The 13,018-nt window shown below is 43.6% G+C and overlaps 1 protein-coding gene across 4 annotated transcripts in view; it reads right to left on the reverse strand.

Moving 5' to 3' along the window:
• Positions 1–84: 84 nt before the first annotated feature.
• The window catches only part of PHLPP2 (PH domain and leucine rich repeat protein phosphatase 2), a 77,770-nt gene continuing 64,836 nt past the window's right edge, over positions 85–13,018 (reverse strand). For 2 of the 4 annotated variants that reach the window (XM_021932129.1, XM_021932130.2), the window contains exons 13-18: positions 12,630–12,792; positions 12,216–12,346; positions 10,856–10,966; positions 9,186–9,380; positions 6,586–6,817; positions 2,402–3,556 (exon numbers count right to left, since the gene is read on the reverse strand). In XM_021932129.1, coding sequence (XP_021787821.1) covers positions 2,402–3,556; positions 6,586–6,817; positions 9,186–9,380; positions 10,856–10,966; positions 12,216–12,346; positions 12,630–12,792 — 1,987 coding nt within the window. Of the gene's footprint in view, positions 3,557–6,585; positions 6,818–9,185; positions 9,381–10,855; positions 10,967–12,215; positions 12,347–12,629; positions 12,793–13,018 lie in introns of all 4 variants that reach the window. The other 2 variants (XM_003917139.4, XM_009196803.4) reach the window with 2 other exon arrangements.

Here is a 13,018-nt window from a genome sequence, read left to right on the forward strand (position 1 = left end):
CCAGTAAGTAGGGTGGGAAACGAATAGCAGACAAGAAAGGGGTTCACCATAAATAATAATTTTTATGAGACTATACTATTAAAGTGGTGTATTCCCAAAATAACTTTAATTTTTGGACATCACTATTCTACAGCCTGAAGGTCCTGCCGTCTGAGTAAGATGTTTTACATCATTCATCACTATCATCCTGGGTTATTTCATTTTCATTTTTTATTCATTTAAAAAAAAATTCCCATATAAAAATAAGGTGGCAAAACACTCTTGTTCCCATCTTTCTAACAGCACCTAAACTCTGCGTGAGCCACTATGTTCCCTACTTCAAATCGAAGACCTGAGTTCTAAAATTTTTCAATAGCTGACCAGTAGTTTGACAATTTGGGGAATCAAGTTCAGATTCTCGAGGGGTTGAACATTAGACATCCGTTAGAGTGTACCAAATCCCCCAAGAGTGTACCCCAATGACACGTGCATATGGGCACGGGGCCTCTGAGAAGATGAAGACACACAATTATTAAGGACAGGTCATCTGGTTTTTGACTATTGCTTTGAACAAAAACTTCCCAAAAATACACACGAAAATATATTTATATTTAACCCTCTCTTTAATGTATTGTTTCTGATGAAACAAATAAAAAATGGCTCTACTCTATTTTTAATTGTAGAAGTGTTCCAAAACTTCAAAGCACATTCCCCATTGGGTAAAATCAAGCAATGCCAACATTTTGTGGGAATAGGAATTTTCCTAAGCAAATCTTCAAGTGGAAAAAGTGACAGAAATATGAAGAAACTGCATTTTGCTAGGGTTATGTGGAATGTGCAAAAAATACAGGTTTTCTGTAAGCTTAAGAATTTCTCAATGAAGTGTCTTTCTTATGTTAGTATTGAGCCCAGTATTCTAAAACCACATAGAGTATGCAGTTTTCAGAAGAGTACACTGTTCAACATTGAAGAGGCAAGCCCTCAACTCATTTCCAATATTCTAGAGAACGATCCCTCTCCTCCAGCACAGGAGAAGGAACAAGTCTAACCTGAGCGCTCCATTCATCTGTTCTCATTGGCCTCAGTCCATTTCAGAGTCATCTGCCATAACTTAAGGTCACATGGATGCAAGCAGGGTCAGCCTTGGCCCTCCCCCTTAGGAAGCTGCCTGCCAATTCCTCCACGTGCTAAGGAAAGAGGCCAATCTCTCAATTTCCTTGGGAAATACCTAGCAGGTATCATATGTGTCAAGGGGTAATTCTCTTTTTCTGATCTAGGGAGAAGTAGTCTTGGTCCTCACTCCTTCCCCATTTTCATCCCCAAAAGAAGATCCTATTACCCCAAGTTTTTCAGGAGCTTTCACAGTCTGACATCCAACAGTTAAATCAACTTCACAGGGTCCTTCCTATACCCTCGGATAAGGCTCCAACACCCAATTCTCTCTCTGCCTATGGATGAAGGTGCCGGGCTGCCTCTAAGAAGATTGGCTCGAGTGCAGATTCAAAAATAAAAAGTTCACAGTCAATGAAAAGTGCTCTTGTTACATTACATACATAAATTATGTTTGATTGGTTCTACATTTCCAACAGACATCATTTTGATAGGCTGTATTCTCGTAGAGAAGAATGAAAAGCCATGTGACTAGTCACATCACACCCCATTAGTCTGAGATAAGGTGATTTCTCTGTCACAGAGATCCATCAGCAGCAATTAGTAAAGAGAATCGATCTTCACTTTTTTCCTCCACAGAAATAGTCCCTTTCCTGCCCAGGCAGGCAAATTCTCAAAATAATCCTAGGAGAGAAAGGGTTAATGGCAGGTGGTAGGACTGACACAGAACAGCTGCTTTCTTCCCAGTACCCCTGGGAATTCCAATGCAGGTTAAATATCAAACTTAACACTGATGGTGGCTACTAGTTTATCCAGAGCCAGCCACTGATGGCTCTCACTCTTTTTGGCTCCGAGTTCAACGCCACACAGCTATGGTTTAGAAATGTAGAGGCAGGGCTGGGTGCGGTGGCTTGCGCCTGTAATCCCAGCACTTTGGGAGGCCAAGGAGGGTGGATCACCTGAGGTCAGGAGTTCAACACCAGCCTGGCCAACATGGTGAAACCCCATCTCTAAAAAAATACCAAAAAAAAAAAAAAATTAGCTGGGCATGATGGCAGGTGCCTGTAATCCCAGCTACTCGTGAGGCTGAGACAGGAGAATGGCTTGAACCCAGAGGCGGAGGTCACAGTGACCCGAGATTGCACTATTGCACTCCAGCCTGAGCAACCAAGCGAGACTCCATCTCAAAAAAAAAAAAAAAAAATCACAAAAAAACAAAACCAACAAAAAGAAATGTAGAGGCAGAATGCCTCTGGCAGGTTCCTACCCCAACCCTGCACAGCCTCCTCCCACACTGTGCCCAGTGGGGTGGTCACAGTGCTGTGTCAAACTCCTCCGGAGGCTCGGTCCGATCCTCTTCGTGGGGCTCAGGCTCGAGCCGGCTGTCCTGGTGCTGCTTCATTTGTTCCTTCACTTCTTCTTCCAGGTCACGAGGTACAACAAACTGATCCTCTGGTTCCATCTGAGTGGGGGCAGCAAAATAGCCAGTTTTCCTCTTGGGCACTTCTGTGGCCACTTCAATGAGGTTGAGGCTGTCCTCTAGGGGCACAATAGAGCCATTGGAGAGTTTCTTCCCATAGAGGCAGGAGGTGGAGGGAGACTTCTGTAACTCCATCCTGTCCTTGCTCATTGGCAGGACTATGCCACTATTCACACTGTTCTGTCTTCGGATCCCAAAACACGACCCTCTAGCATGTTCCTCAGAACACGGGGTAGGAGAACTCTCTCTGAGAGGGGGTGAGTTCTCCAGATCCCTCCCCCTGCAGCAGTGGATGTCTACTTCTACCTCTACCTTGCTGCCGTTGGTTATGACCCCCTCAACGGGCTGGTCATCATCACTGTCCAGGCCGTTGTCAGACTGGTTACTGGAGAAGGTAGCACAAGAAGGCTGGCGCTGAAACAGCCCAGAGGTGGGTGTTGGGTGGAGGCTGCAGCGCCGCTCTGGCCTCGGAAGCAAGGCAGTGTCCAGGCCCCCAGCATTATGCTCATCAGAAGCAGTGGACCCCACTTCACTGCTCACCTCTGAGGTGGACATCTCACTGCTGAACTCAGAGGCAATCCCACTGCTAGAGGATGGAGTGGCTGGCTTAGGGGCATCCTTGATAGTGGTGGTTGAAGCAAATCCCACAGGACCTGGGAGGGTGAGCCCATTCATTTCACAAGTGCAGCCTTCCTCACCAATATTCAAATAAACCACCATCGCCCCTACGTTGTCCTGACAGCCGTAGCTCTGTGCTAACGTGCACAGCTTCTTAGCAGCTGCTAATGGGTCTTGTACATGACGTACAGCATTGACAGCTTCTGTGTAGGACAAGTGTTCCCACAATGCTTTGTTTCCCAGAATCAGCAACTCATCTTGAATGGTCAGTGGAGTGGAAGATATGTGGGGCTTGGGGAGGATCCAAGGGTAGAGGTATGTACAGCCCAGCATCCGGGTACAGCAGGTTACCCCATTCACTTTGTTGTCCTAGAGAAGAGCAGGACACAAATTCTGAGAAACAAGCAACAATGATAGGCAACTTGATATCTTTCTAGATCACAGTGCTTAGGGATCTACAATAAAACTGTATATGATTTTTCCTATGGATTAGTGTAATTTTAAGTGGATGCACAGAAATAAATGTAGAGAAGTCTTAAAAGACAAAATACTATATGGTTATTATAGAGTCAAGTAAAAATAGGTAACTAAAAGGCACCACCATCCCAAAAGACGTTTGCTTTAACATGAAAAACAGGCCTCAGTATGTCTATAAACAGAGAAACATAATAGAAAAACAACAAGCAGAACTATCATTAATTCTCTATCACTAGTACTCTCAGAGAGGATGAAACAGAAAGGTCACTAAAAGTGATTTTTCACTTAAAGGGATATTAGCTGGGACTGAAAAGATACCAATGGTAAAGACAATCTTGGTAGTTAAGGCATCGAATAATCTCTAAGGTTATTCAGCCTAAAAAGGGAGAGTCTGAGACGTGCAGCATCATTGACCTACGCTCTGGGGACTGCACCAAGAATAAACAGCTGATCAAATCAAAATCTCTGTAATTCCAAACTTAGAGGAAACAGAGCAACCCTGCTTGCAGGCTGGGAATGCTCACAAGTCAGACACTTTGTAGTATTGATTTCAAGAAAAGAAAAAAATACAAAACAAAACTCTAAAGTCATCAATAAATTAATTTCATAGTTGCAGTTACCCTCTGGGAGAAGACCTGACCTTATCTGTCAGAATTTGTCATAAACTCTAAACTGTACTTTCTTCATCTGAAAAATGAAAATGGGAGTTTAACAACCACCCACTGAATCAGAAACTCTGGGGCTAGGGCCCACCAATTCATGCGAGTTACTGTTAAGATTAAGTAAAATAATAAAGGTATGGTGCTTGGCAAATAATGGACAAACAATAAATGTTTGTGGTTAAAATAACATTTATAAAAATACTTCCTACTTGTGTACAATCCCCTAAGAAAAATCTAAACATTGGCCAGGTGCGGTGGCTCATGCTTGTAATCCCAGCACTTTGGGAGGCTGAGGTGGGCAGATCATCTGAGATGGGAGTTCAAGACCAGACTGACCAACATGGAGAAACCCTGTCTCTACTAAAAACACAAAATTAGCCAGGCGTACTGGCGCATAGGCGCCTACAGTCCCAGCTACTCGGGAGGCCGAGGCAGGAGACTCACTTGAACCCGGGAGGCAGAGATTGCAGTGAGCCAAGATAATGCCATTGCACTCCAGCCTAAGCAACAAGAATGAAACTCTGCCTCACACACACACACACACAAAAAAAGAATAAACATTATCCAAATTCTATAAAAATACAAGTCAAACAAAAAGTTATCTGAAGCCAGGCGCAGTGGCATGTGCCTATAGTCCCAGCTACTCAGGAAGCTAAAGCAGAAAGATCACTTAATCCAGGAGTTCAAGTACAAACTGGGTAACACAGCAAGACCTTGTCTCTAAAAATAATGAAAAAGTTAAAATACTATCTTTTATCTTTCATTTGTTTTGACTGAGCTTCCCAAAACTAATGTCTCATATTTCCAGAATCCTAATAGTATCAATCACTTAATAATGATGGTTTTTGATTTTTGTTTCCTTAGATGAACTTTAATACAGAATTCTGACAGAATAGTCCAGAAATGGACCCACACAAATACAGTCAACTGATCTCTGAAAAAAGAGCAAAGGTCATACAAAGGATAGTCTTTTCAACAAATGGTGCTGGAACAAGTGGACACCTACATGCAAAACACCAATATAGATAGGGAGCTTACACTTTTCACAAAAATTAACTCAAAACAGACCGTGGACCAAAATGTAAAACACAAAACTAAACTTCTAGAAGATAACATAGAAGAAAATCTAGGTGACCTTGGGTTTGGCCATGAGTTTTAGATACAACACCACAAGCACGATCCATGAGACAAAAACCGACAAGTGGGCCTTCATTCAAACTAAAAGCTCTGCAAAAAAACACTGTTAAAAGAATGGAAAGACAAGCCCCAGACTGGGAAAAAATATTTGCAAAACATGTATCTGATAAAGAACTTGTTTCCAAAATATACAAAGATTTTTTTTTTCTTTTTTTTTTGAGACGGAGTTTTGCTCTTGTCACCCAGGCTGGAATGCAGTGGCGCAATCTCGGCTCACCGCAACCTCCACCTCCCAGGTTCAGGCAATTCTCCTGCCTCAGCCTCCCGAGTAGCTGGGATTGCAGGCATGCGCCACCACGCCTGGCTTCTTTTTTTTTTGTATTTTTAGTAGCGACAGGGCTTCTCCATGTTGGTCAGGCTGGTCTCAAACTCCTGACCTCATGTGATCCGCCCACCTTGGACTCCCAAAGTGCTGAGATTACAGGCATGAGCCACCGAGCCGGGCCTACAAAGACTCTTAAAACTCAACAATACAGAAACAAACAATCCAATTTACAGTTCTCAAAAGATCTGAACGGAATTCCACTTTGTGATAAACAATGTTCACAAGTAATTGCTAAAGTTTCTCTGAGAGCAAAATGTTAATTTCTAAAAAAGGAGAAAAGCTAAAAAACAGTAGAAATACTGATGTTTCATTATCAAAACAGAACACCAGCGCATACTACACCACATAGAGTATAAACACAGAACATTTTGAAACTTTGCATTTCAGAATGGAGATGTCAAACTAGAGAACTCTTTCTTCTATTTGGAATAACAAACCAGATGAGCTGGAAATTAGCTAAGGGGATATTTAACATCCATTTTACAAGCTAGCTATCAATATACAGGATGACAAATCAGGATTTTGTATTTCTAATTCACTTTGCTTCTTCTCTGTGCTAGTCACCGATCAGATTTTCTTCTAGTACTATAGCTGAAACCATCTGAATTGAACTTTTATCTGGATTGGATAAAATTTACAGGGCGTCATAGGAAGAAAATGGGCCTTCATCACCTATACACAAAGCAGCCTCCACTGGATCTGGGGAGCAGAAGTGACTGGCAGGGAGCGGAACACACCTCTGTGATGATGGCTTTTTGGTCCTTCACCCTTTGCGCCTCCTCTGGGTCCTGCTCCAGGCTGAAGACTTTAGAGAGGGGCACTGGCTTCCCACCTCGGCACAGGACTGCTCGACACGTGCCAACATTGGCTACAGTCAAGCTAAAGCTACTTGCTGGATCGGCAGTGTCAGGGCGAATGTAGCACAGGAGAGCGGAGGAGCCCAACTTCTGGCCAGCCATTCCTAATTTCCTGTTCAGAAAGAAAGAAAAAGAAGACGTGGTGGCTAGTTTTAGAGGAAAGTGGTGGTCCTGCACATCTTTTTTTTTTTTTTTTTTTGCCATGTGATCGTGAACCAGCTTGACCCTATCCACCTAACTGCAGACTTGCTGTGGCTGATGGTGGTGAAGACAGTTCTGCCTCCATTCTCAGCTGAGGAAAAGATTTACGAAAGGGAGAGAATCTACCTTTTGCATCTTTCTCCACAGCTTTTGTGTCTGATCAAAGACTTCCTCATTCAGGGGCTCTCAAACTTGAGCATATCAGAATCCCCTGAGGGCTTGTCAGAACAGGGACTGCTGGGCCCTAGCCCCACAGTTTCTGAATCAGTGGGTAAGAGACTGGCCCAGTAAACTGCATTCCAAGAAATTTCTGGTGATTCTGAGGCTGCTGGTCCTAGAACAACACTTTGAGAACCACTCACTTAGGTTCTAAGTTCCTCGAGGGAAGGACCATGATTCTTGCATTTCCCCCATATGCAGGGCATCCACGCATCTGTACTTGGAAACAATGTTAATGAGGAACAGACACTAGCAAAAGACCTAGTTTCAAATCCCAGCTCTGCCATTTTCCGGCTACAGACCCTCAGCAAGCGATTTCTCCAAGAAATTTCTCTGATAAAATATATAGCATGAAAAATACTTGCTACAGTTCCTGGCTCAAGAGTTGCTTCATAAATTGAGTTCCCTTTCCTAAACCCTTTATTTTGCAAAGTTTCTAGTTCAATTATACTACTGAAAAACAGACTCCTTCCTAACACTTCGCTTTTGTTATGACAGATAAAACTAGTTAAAGCCCATCCTGGCTAACATGGTGAAACCCCGTCTCTAGGGGCCGGGCGCGGTGGCTCACGCCTGTAATCCCAGCACTTTGGGAGGCCGAGGCAGGTGGATCACAAGGTCAGGAGATCGAGACCACGGTGAAACCTCGTCTCTACTAAAAATACAAAAAAATGAGCCAGGCGCGGTGGCGGGCGCCTGTAGTCCCAGCTACTCGGGAGGCTGAGGCAGGAGAATGGCGTGAACCCAGGAGGCGGAGCTTGCAGTGAGCCGAGATCGCGCCGCTGCTCTCCAGCTTGGGCGAGAGAGCGAGACTCCGTCTCAAAAAAAAAAAAAAGAAAAAAAAAAAAGAAACCCCGTCTCTACTAAAAATGCAAAAAATTAGCTGGGTGTGGTGGCAGGTGCCTGTAGTCCCAGCTACTCGGGAGGCTCAGGCAGGAGAATGGCGTGAACCCGGGAGGCGGAGCTTGCAGTGAGCCGAGGTTGCGCCACTGCACTCCAGCCTGGGGGACAGAGCAAGATTCCGTCTCAAAAAAGAAAAAAAAAAAAAAAACTAGTTCAAGCTCCAAGCTGTTGCATTTCAACCTGGATTATACAAGTTTACAAACAACCTCTCAGTTGTTTATATCCTTTATCAGTCCACCTGATATGCAAATACTCCATTACAGTTAGGTTATACAGATATCCTCAACTTATGATGGTTCAACTTAAGACTTTTTGACTTCACGATGGTGCAAAAGCAATACTGCATGCATTTAGTAGAAACTGTAATTTGTATTTTGATCTTTTCCTGGGATAGTGACACGTGGTACGACGTTCTCTCATGATGCTGGGCAGAGGTAGCGAGCCATAGCTCCCAGCCAGCCACTTGATCACAAGGGTAAACAACCAATACAGTGTCCTGTGTCACCACATGATTTTGCCCAACTATAAGCTAATGGGTAAGCGTTCCAAGCACATTTAACATAGGCTAAGTGAAGCCATGATGTTTGGTAAGTTAGGTGTATTAAATGTAGTTTCTACTTATCACGTTTTCAAATTATGATGGGTTTATCAGGATGTAACGCTATTCGAAGTTGAGGAGCATCTGTATAGGGTTTTTGCCTTTAAGTGGCTTAGACTTTACTTAGAAGATGAGTTCGGTAAAACCCCAGAAAGAGGTATTCTAAACCTACGAATCTCAGAAGTATTTGGTTAACTCTTTCGTAGGTCACTGACTCCTTGGACAATCTTATGAAAGCTGACCACCTTCCTCCTCAAAATGTACAACCACATATATATACACACACAACCTTTTGCACATAAATTTTGGGCTTCCCAGATCCTCAGCAGCCTTTGGATTCAACAGAGAAAACAGATGACCCCATGGACTTTTGAAAGAGCCAAAGTCCCCACACTCCATGCTCATATAGAGAATGTTCATAGAAGACAACAATGTGAGTTCTTTCCTTGATCCTGTATCCATAATTTAGACCCTAATTTAGACCCTGACCTTTTGGTTTAGAAAGACATACTTTCCAAATGTAGAACTGAGTTAGGGATTTTTCAACCCACCTGCTTACCTGTGAGATACCAAGAAGGTGTTAGCCATGAAAACTGTGTCATTAGTCGACTGCTGTACCTCTTCTAAAAGCACATCTGCCATCGTACACTGCAGCAGGCGTGGGAGCTCCTCATTTCGGTCCCCATCAAACATGCCATACACAGCTCCCACGCCCTCTGCAAAGTTATCCATAGCAAGCGCTGAGACACACAGCCTACAACAGAAACATGAGAAACACAATCATCAAAAAAAGTTACTGGTAAAATATTATTCTTCAGGGAGCATTCTTTTTTTTTTTTTTTTTTGAGATTTTTTTTTTTTTGAGAGGGAGTCTGGTACTGTCGCCCAGACTGGAGTGCAGTGGCACAATCTTGGCTCACTACAAGCGCCACCTCCCAGGTTCATGCCATTCTCCTGCCTCAGCCTCCCGAGTAGTTGGGACTACAGGCACCAGCCACCACACCCACCTAATTTTTTTGTATTTTTAGTAGAAATGGGGTTTCACCGTGTTACCCAGGATGGTCTCGATCTCCTGACCTTGTGATCTGCCCGCCTCGGCCTCCCAAAGTGCTGGGATTACAGGCATGAGCCACTGTGCCTGGCCGGGAGCATTCTTTTAAAACATAAGTATTGGCTGGGCGCGGTGGCTCACGCCTGTAATCCCAGCACTTTGGGAGCCCGAGGCGGGTGGATCACGAGGTCAGGAGATCGAGACCATCCTGGCTAACACGGTGAAACTCCGTCTCTACTAAAAATAGAAAAAAATAGTTGGGCGTGGTGGTGGGCGCCTGTAGTCCCAGCTACTCGGGAGGCTGAGGCAGGAGAATGGCGTGAACCTGGGAGGTGGAGCTTGCAGTGAGCCGAGATTGTGCCACTGCACTCCAGTCTGGGAGACACAGCGAGACTCCGTCTCAAAAAAAAAAAACAAACATAAGTATTAACTAAAGGTGGTGAAGACTAGAAGCAAATCGTAATCTACACATAAGAAAAGTCCCTAGACATAATTAAGCTACATCTGAAAGAGCTAATGCCCTAAGGAAAGGGAAAACAGCCGCATTCATGGACAGTACATATTAGCTTTGCAATGCTGCCAAAGGCTGGTAAGATAAAACACTTGCTCTTAGTAGTGACTAAGGATTACTTTAGTCAAGGCCCATCAGCCAAAGACCACCAGAGCACACCTAAGGTTGAAAAAGTTGAGTTTATTACTCCTTATAGCAAATGAGAGTGCACCCCATGGAACCTTGGGGCATACAGATAAGGGATGCTAAAAAGAACCCACTACAGGGTTTGGACTTTGGTTCGGTCACTTTGGGGAAGGTCTAAGGAAGAGGATCATACTAGACTGGGTGTCATCAGAAAGTGGGGCCATTCTATGGCTGGGTATAAATCTTATCTATAGGGAAGGAAAATTAGCAGGAGGATAAAGCTGTAACTGGTAAAGAAAGTAGCATCTACCCATCTTAGCCATGAAAGAGGGTGTTTGGTATTCTGTTGACTGCACATTTGTGTTGTTTTTGTCTTAAAACTTTATCATGATCTCAAAGGGATCTTATCCGACACTGATGTTCTATGATTTGTTTATGTGCAACAGAACAACATGGCCTAGCTATTATGAGCATCAGGCCAGTTCTCAGACGCCAGGGGCTGCCTTTTTTCTTTCTCAGTCTCCACGGCCAATATACTCACTTATTTCTCTGCCCTGCCATCTCAGCCAGTCCATGGCTCCAGAAAGTTGATGTAACTGTAGAATCTGTGGTTGGCAAAGGTTTCTGATCAATTTTCAGGGTTGTGATATGGCTGTGGGAGGTGAAGGAAGATTAAACCATATATTCTTCTGTATTTTACAAAAAACTATCCCAACAACGGTATTATTTTATTTTATTTTATTTTATTTTATTTTATTTTTGGAGACGGAGTCTCCCTCTTGTCACAGAGGCTGGAGTGCAGTGGCGTGACCTCGTCTCACTGCAACTTCTGCTTCCCGGGTTCAAGCAATTTTCCTGCTTCAGCCTCCTGAGCAGCTGAGATTACAGGCGCATGCCACCGTGCCCGGCTAACTTTTGTATTTCTTTATTCTTTTGTTTTTTTGAGACAGAGTCTCCCTCTGTTGCCCAGGCTGGAGTGCAGTGGCGCAATATCGGCTCACTGCAACCTTTGTTTCCTGGGTTCAAACGATTCTCCTGCCTCAGTCTCCCGAGTAGCTGGGATTACAGGTGCCTGCCACAACAACCAGCTAATTTCCGTATTTTTAGTAGAGATGGGGTTTCAACATATTGGGCAGGCTGGTCTCGAACTCCTGACCTCAAGTGATCTGCCCACCTCGGCCTCCCAAAGTGCAGCATTACGGGTGTGAGCCACCGCACCTGGCTAATTTTTGTATTTTTAATAGGGATGGAGTTTTGTCATGTTGACCAGGCTGGTCTTGAACTCCTGACCTCAGTTGATCCACCCACCTTGGCTCCCCAAAGTGCTGGAATTACAGGCGTGAGCCACTGCACCCGGCCAACAGTAATATATCTTTTAATAAAATAATCTATGGACAGCCTAAGATTCATTTCCAGAAAGACTGATGAAAATAGCATGCTTAACTACTGGCAAAGAAGGAGGGGAGAGAAAGGAAAGGGGTAAGAGGATCAAAGGGGTAGGAGTTTCAATCAAAAACTAAGCACAACAAAGATTTCCAAGTTTTAGCCAACCATCTATTTATGTTAAGTATTTTGATACAATGAAGTCTTGGTACAATGGATGAACTTGCATTGTCTCTTAGATGTTATATAATCTGTGCCACCTAAAACATCTATGCCTGTTGTGAAAATATTCAGTATGTGGGTGGGTAGTAGCCATGGAGTAGTCCTATTATAAACAGATTGACTACTGGATACAACATCTATTCATAACTTAATCAAAGAAGAGAACCTAGGGGCTTTATGGCCTAAATTCATTCTGTTCCTTTCATTAATAGAGATCTCCATAGTACTAAGGAAGACTTACACATGGCTGGTGGGCCTAAGAGCACATAGAGATTCCATTTCAAATTTTTTCCTACCTAAATATGTCCAGTGTCTTGTGTTCCAGAACCAGATTTGTATTTCCAGTCAGGTCAAGGTCTTGTAATGTAGCAGGCAAAGCCTCTGGAATCAGGATTTCTGTCAAGTCATTGCAACTTAGGTCTACAAACTAAGAAAAAATAGAGAAATCAAAAGAAAATACATCATAGAGACTTAGTTCTTTACTCCCAAGTGTCCAATCTCTTACTATATCCCCAAAGAGGAACTTAATTTCTTCCCAGGAATTCATTACATACACTCTGGTCCCAAACCAGAATACATGAGAAGACAATAATATTTTTCCTTATGAGAATGATCTCATTCACACTCCTTTCTTCTTTATAAAAGAATAACCTCATTCACTCTCCTGCCGTTTCCCCCAAAAAGGACATCATTCCAGCACACAGAAGTACCTGGATCTGAGGCAACTGCAGTATTTCTGGGAAAATGCTGATGTTGTTGGAGTGTGCAACAAGGGTGTGCAGCCTTTTGCAGTTTGCTATGGTTGTGGGAATGGTTTTAAGCTTGTTGCCACTTAGGTTCAGTTCCTCCAATTGCTCCAATTTATTTAGTTTGCTGAAAAAGAAACACTAGAATACTAGAATGCACCAAGACTGAGCAGCTAGCTGCCAAGGAAGTGCTATTCAGAGTACAGAAGGCCGACACGGTCCACTGCCAGATGACTGGTGAGAAATGAAACTGATACCAGGAATACCAGGAAAGGCAACGGCTCAAGAAGATAACTACTCCTGTTATAACTAAGCCTGATCTCCCTCAGTGTGTTTCAAGGGCTGTTGGATCT

Source organism: Papio anubis, chromosome 18, assembly GCF_008728515.1.
Source record: "Papio anubis isolate 15944 chromosome 18, Panubis1.0, whole genome shotgun sequence".
In the NCBI taxonomy this organism is placed as follows: Eukaryota; Metazoa; Chordata; class Mammalia; order Primates; family Cercopithecidae; genus Papio; species Papio anubis.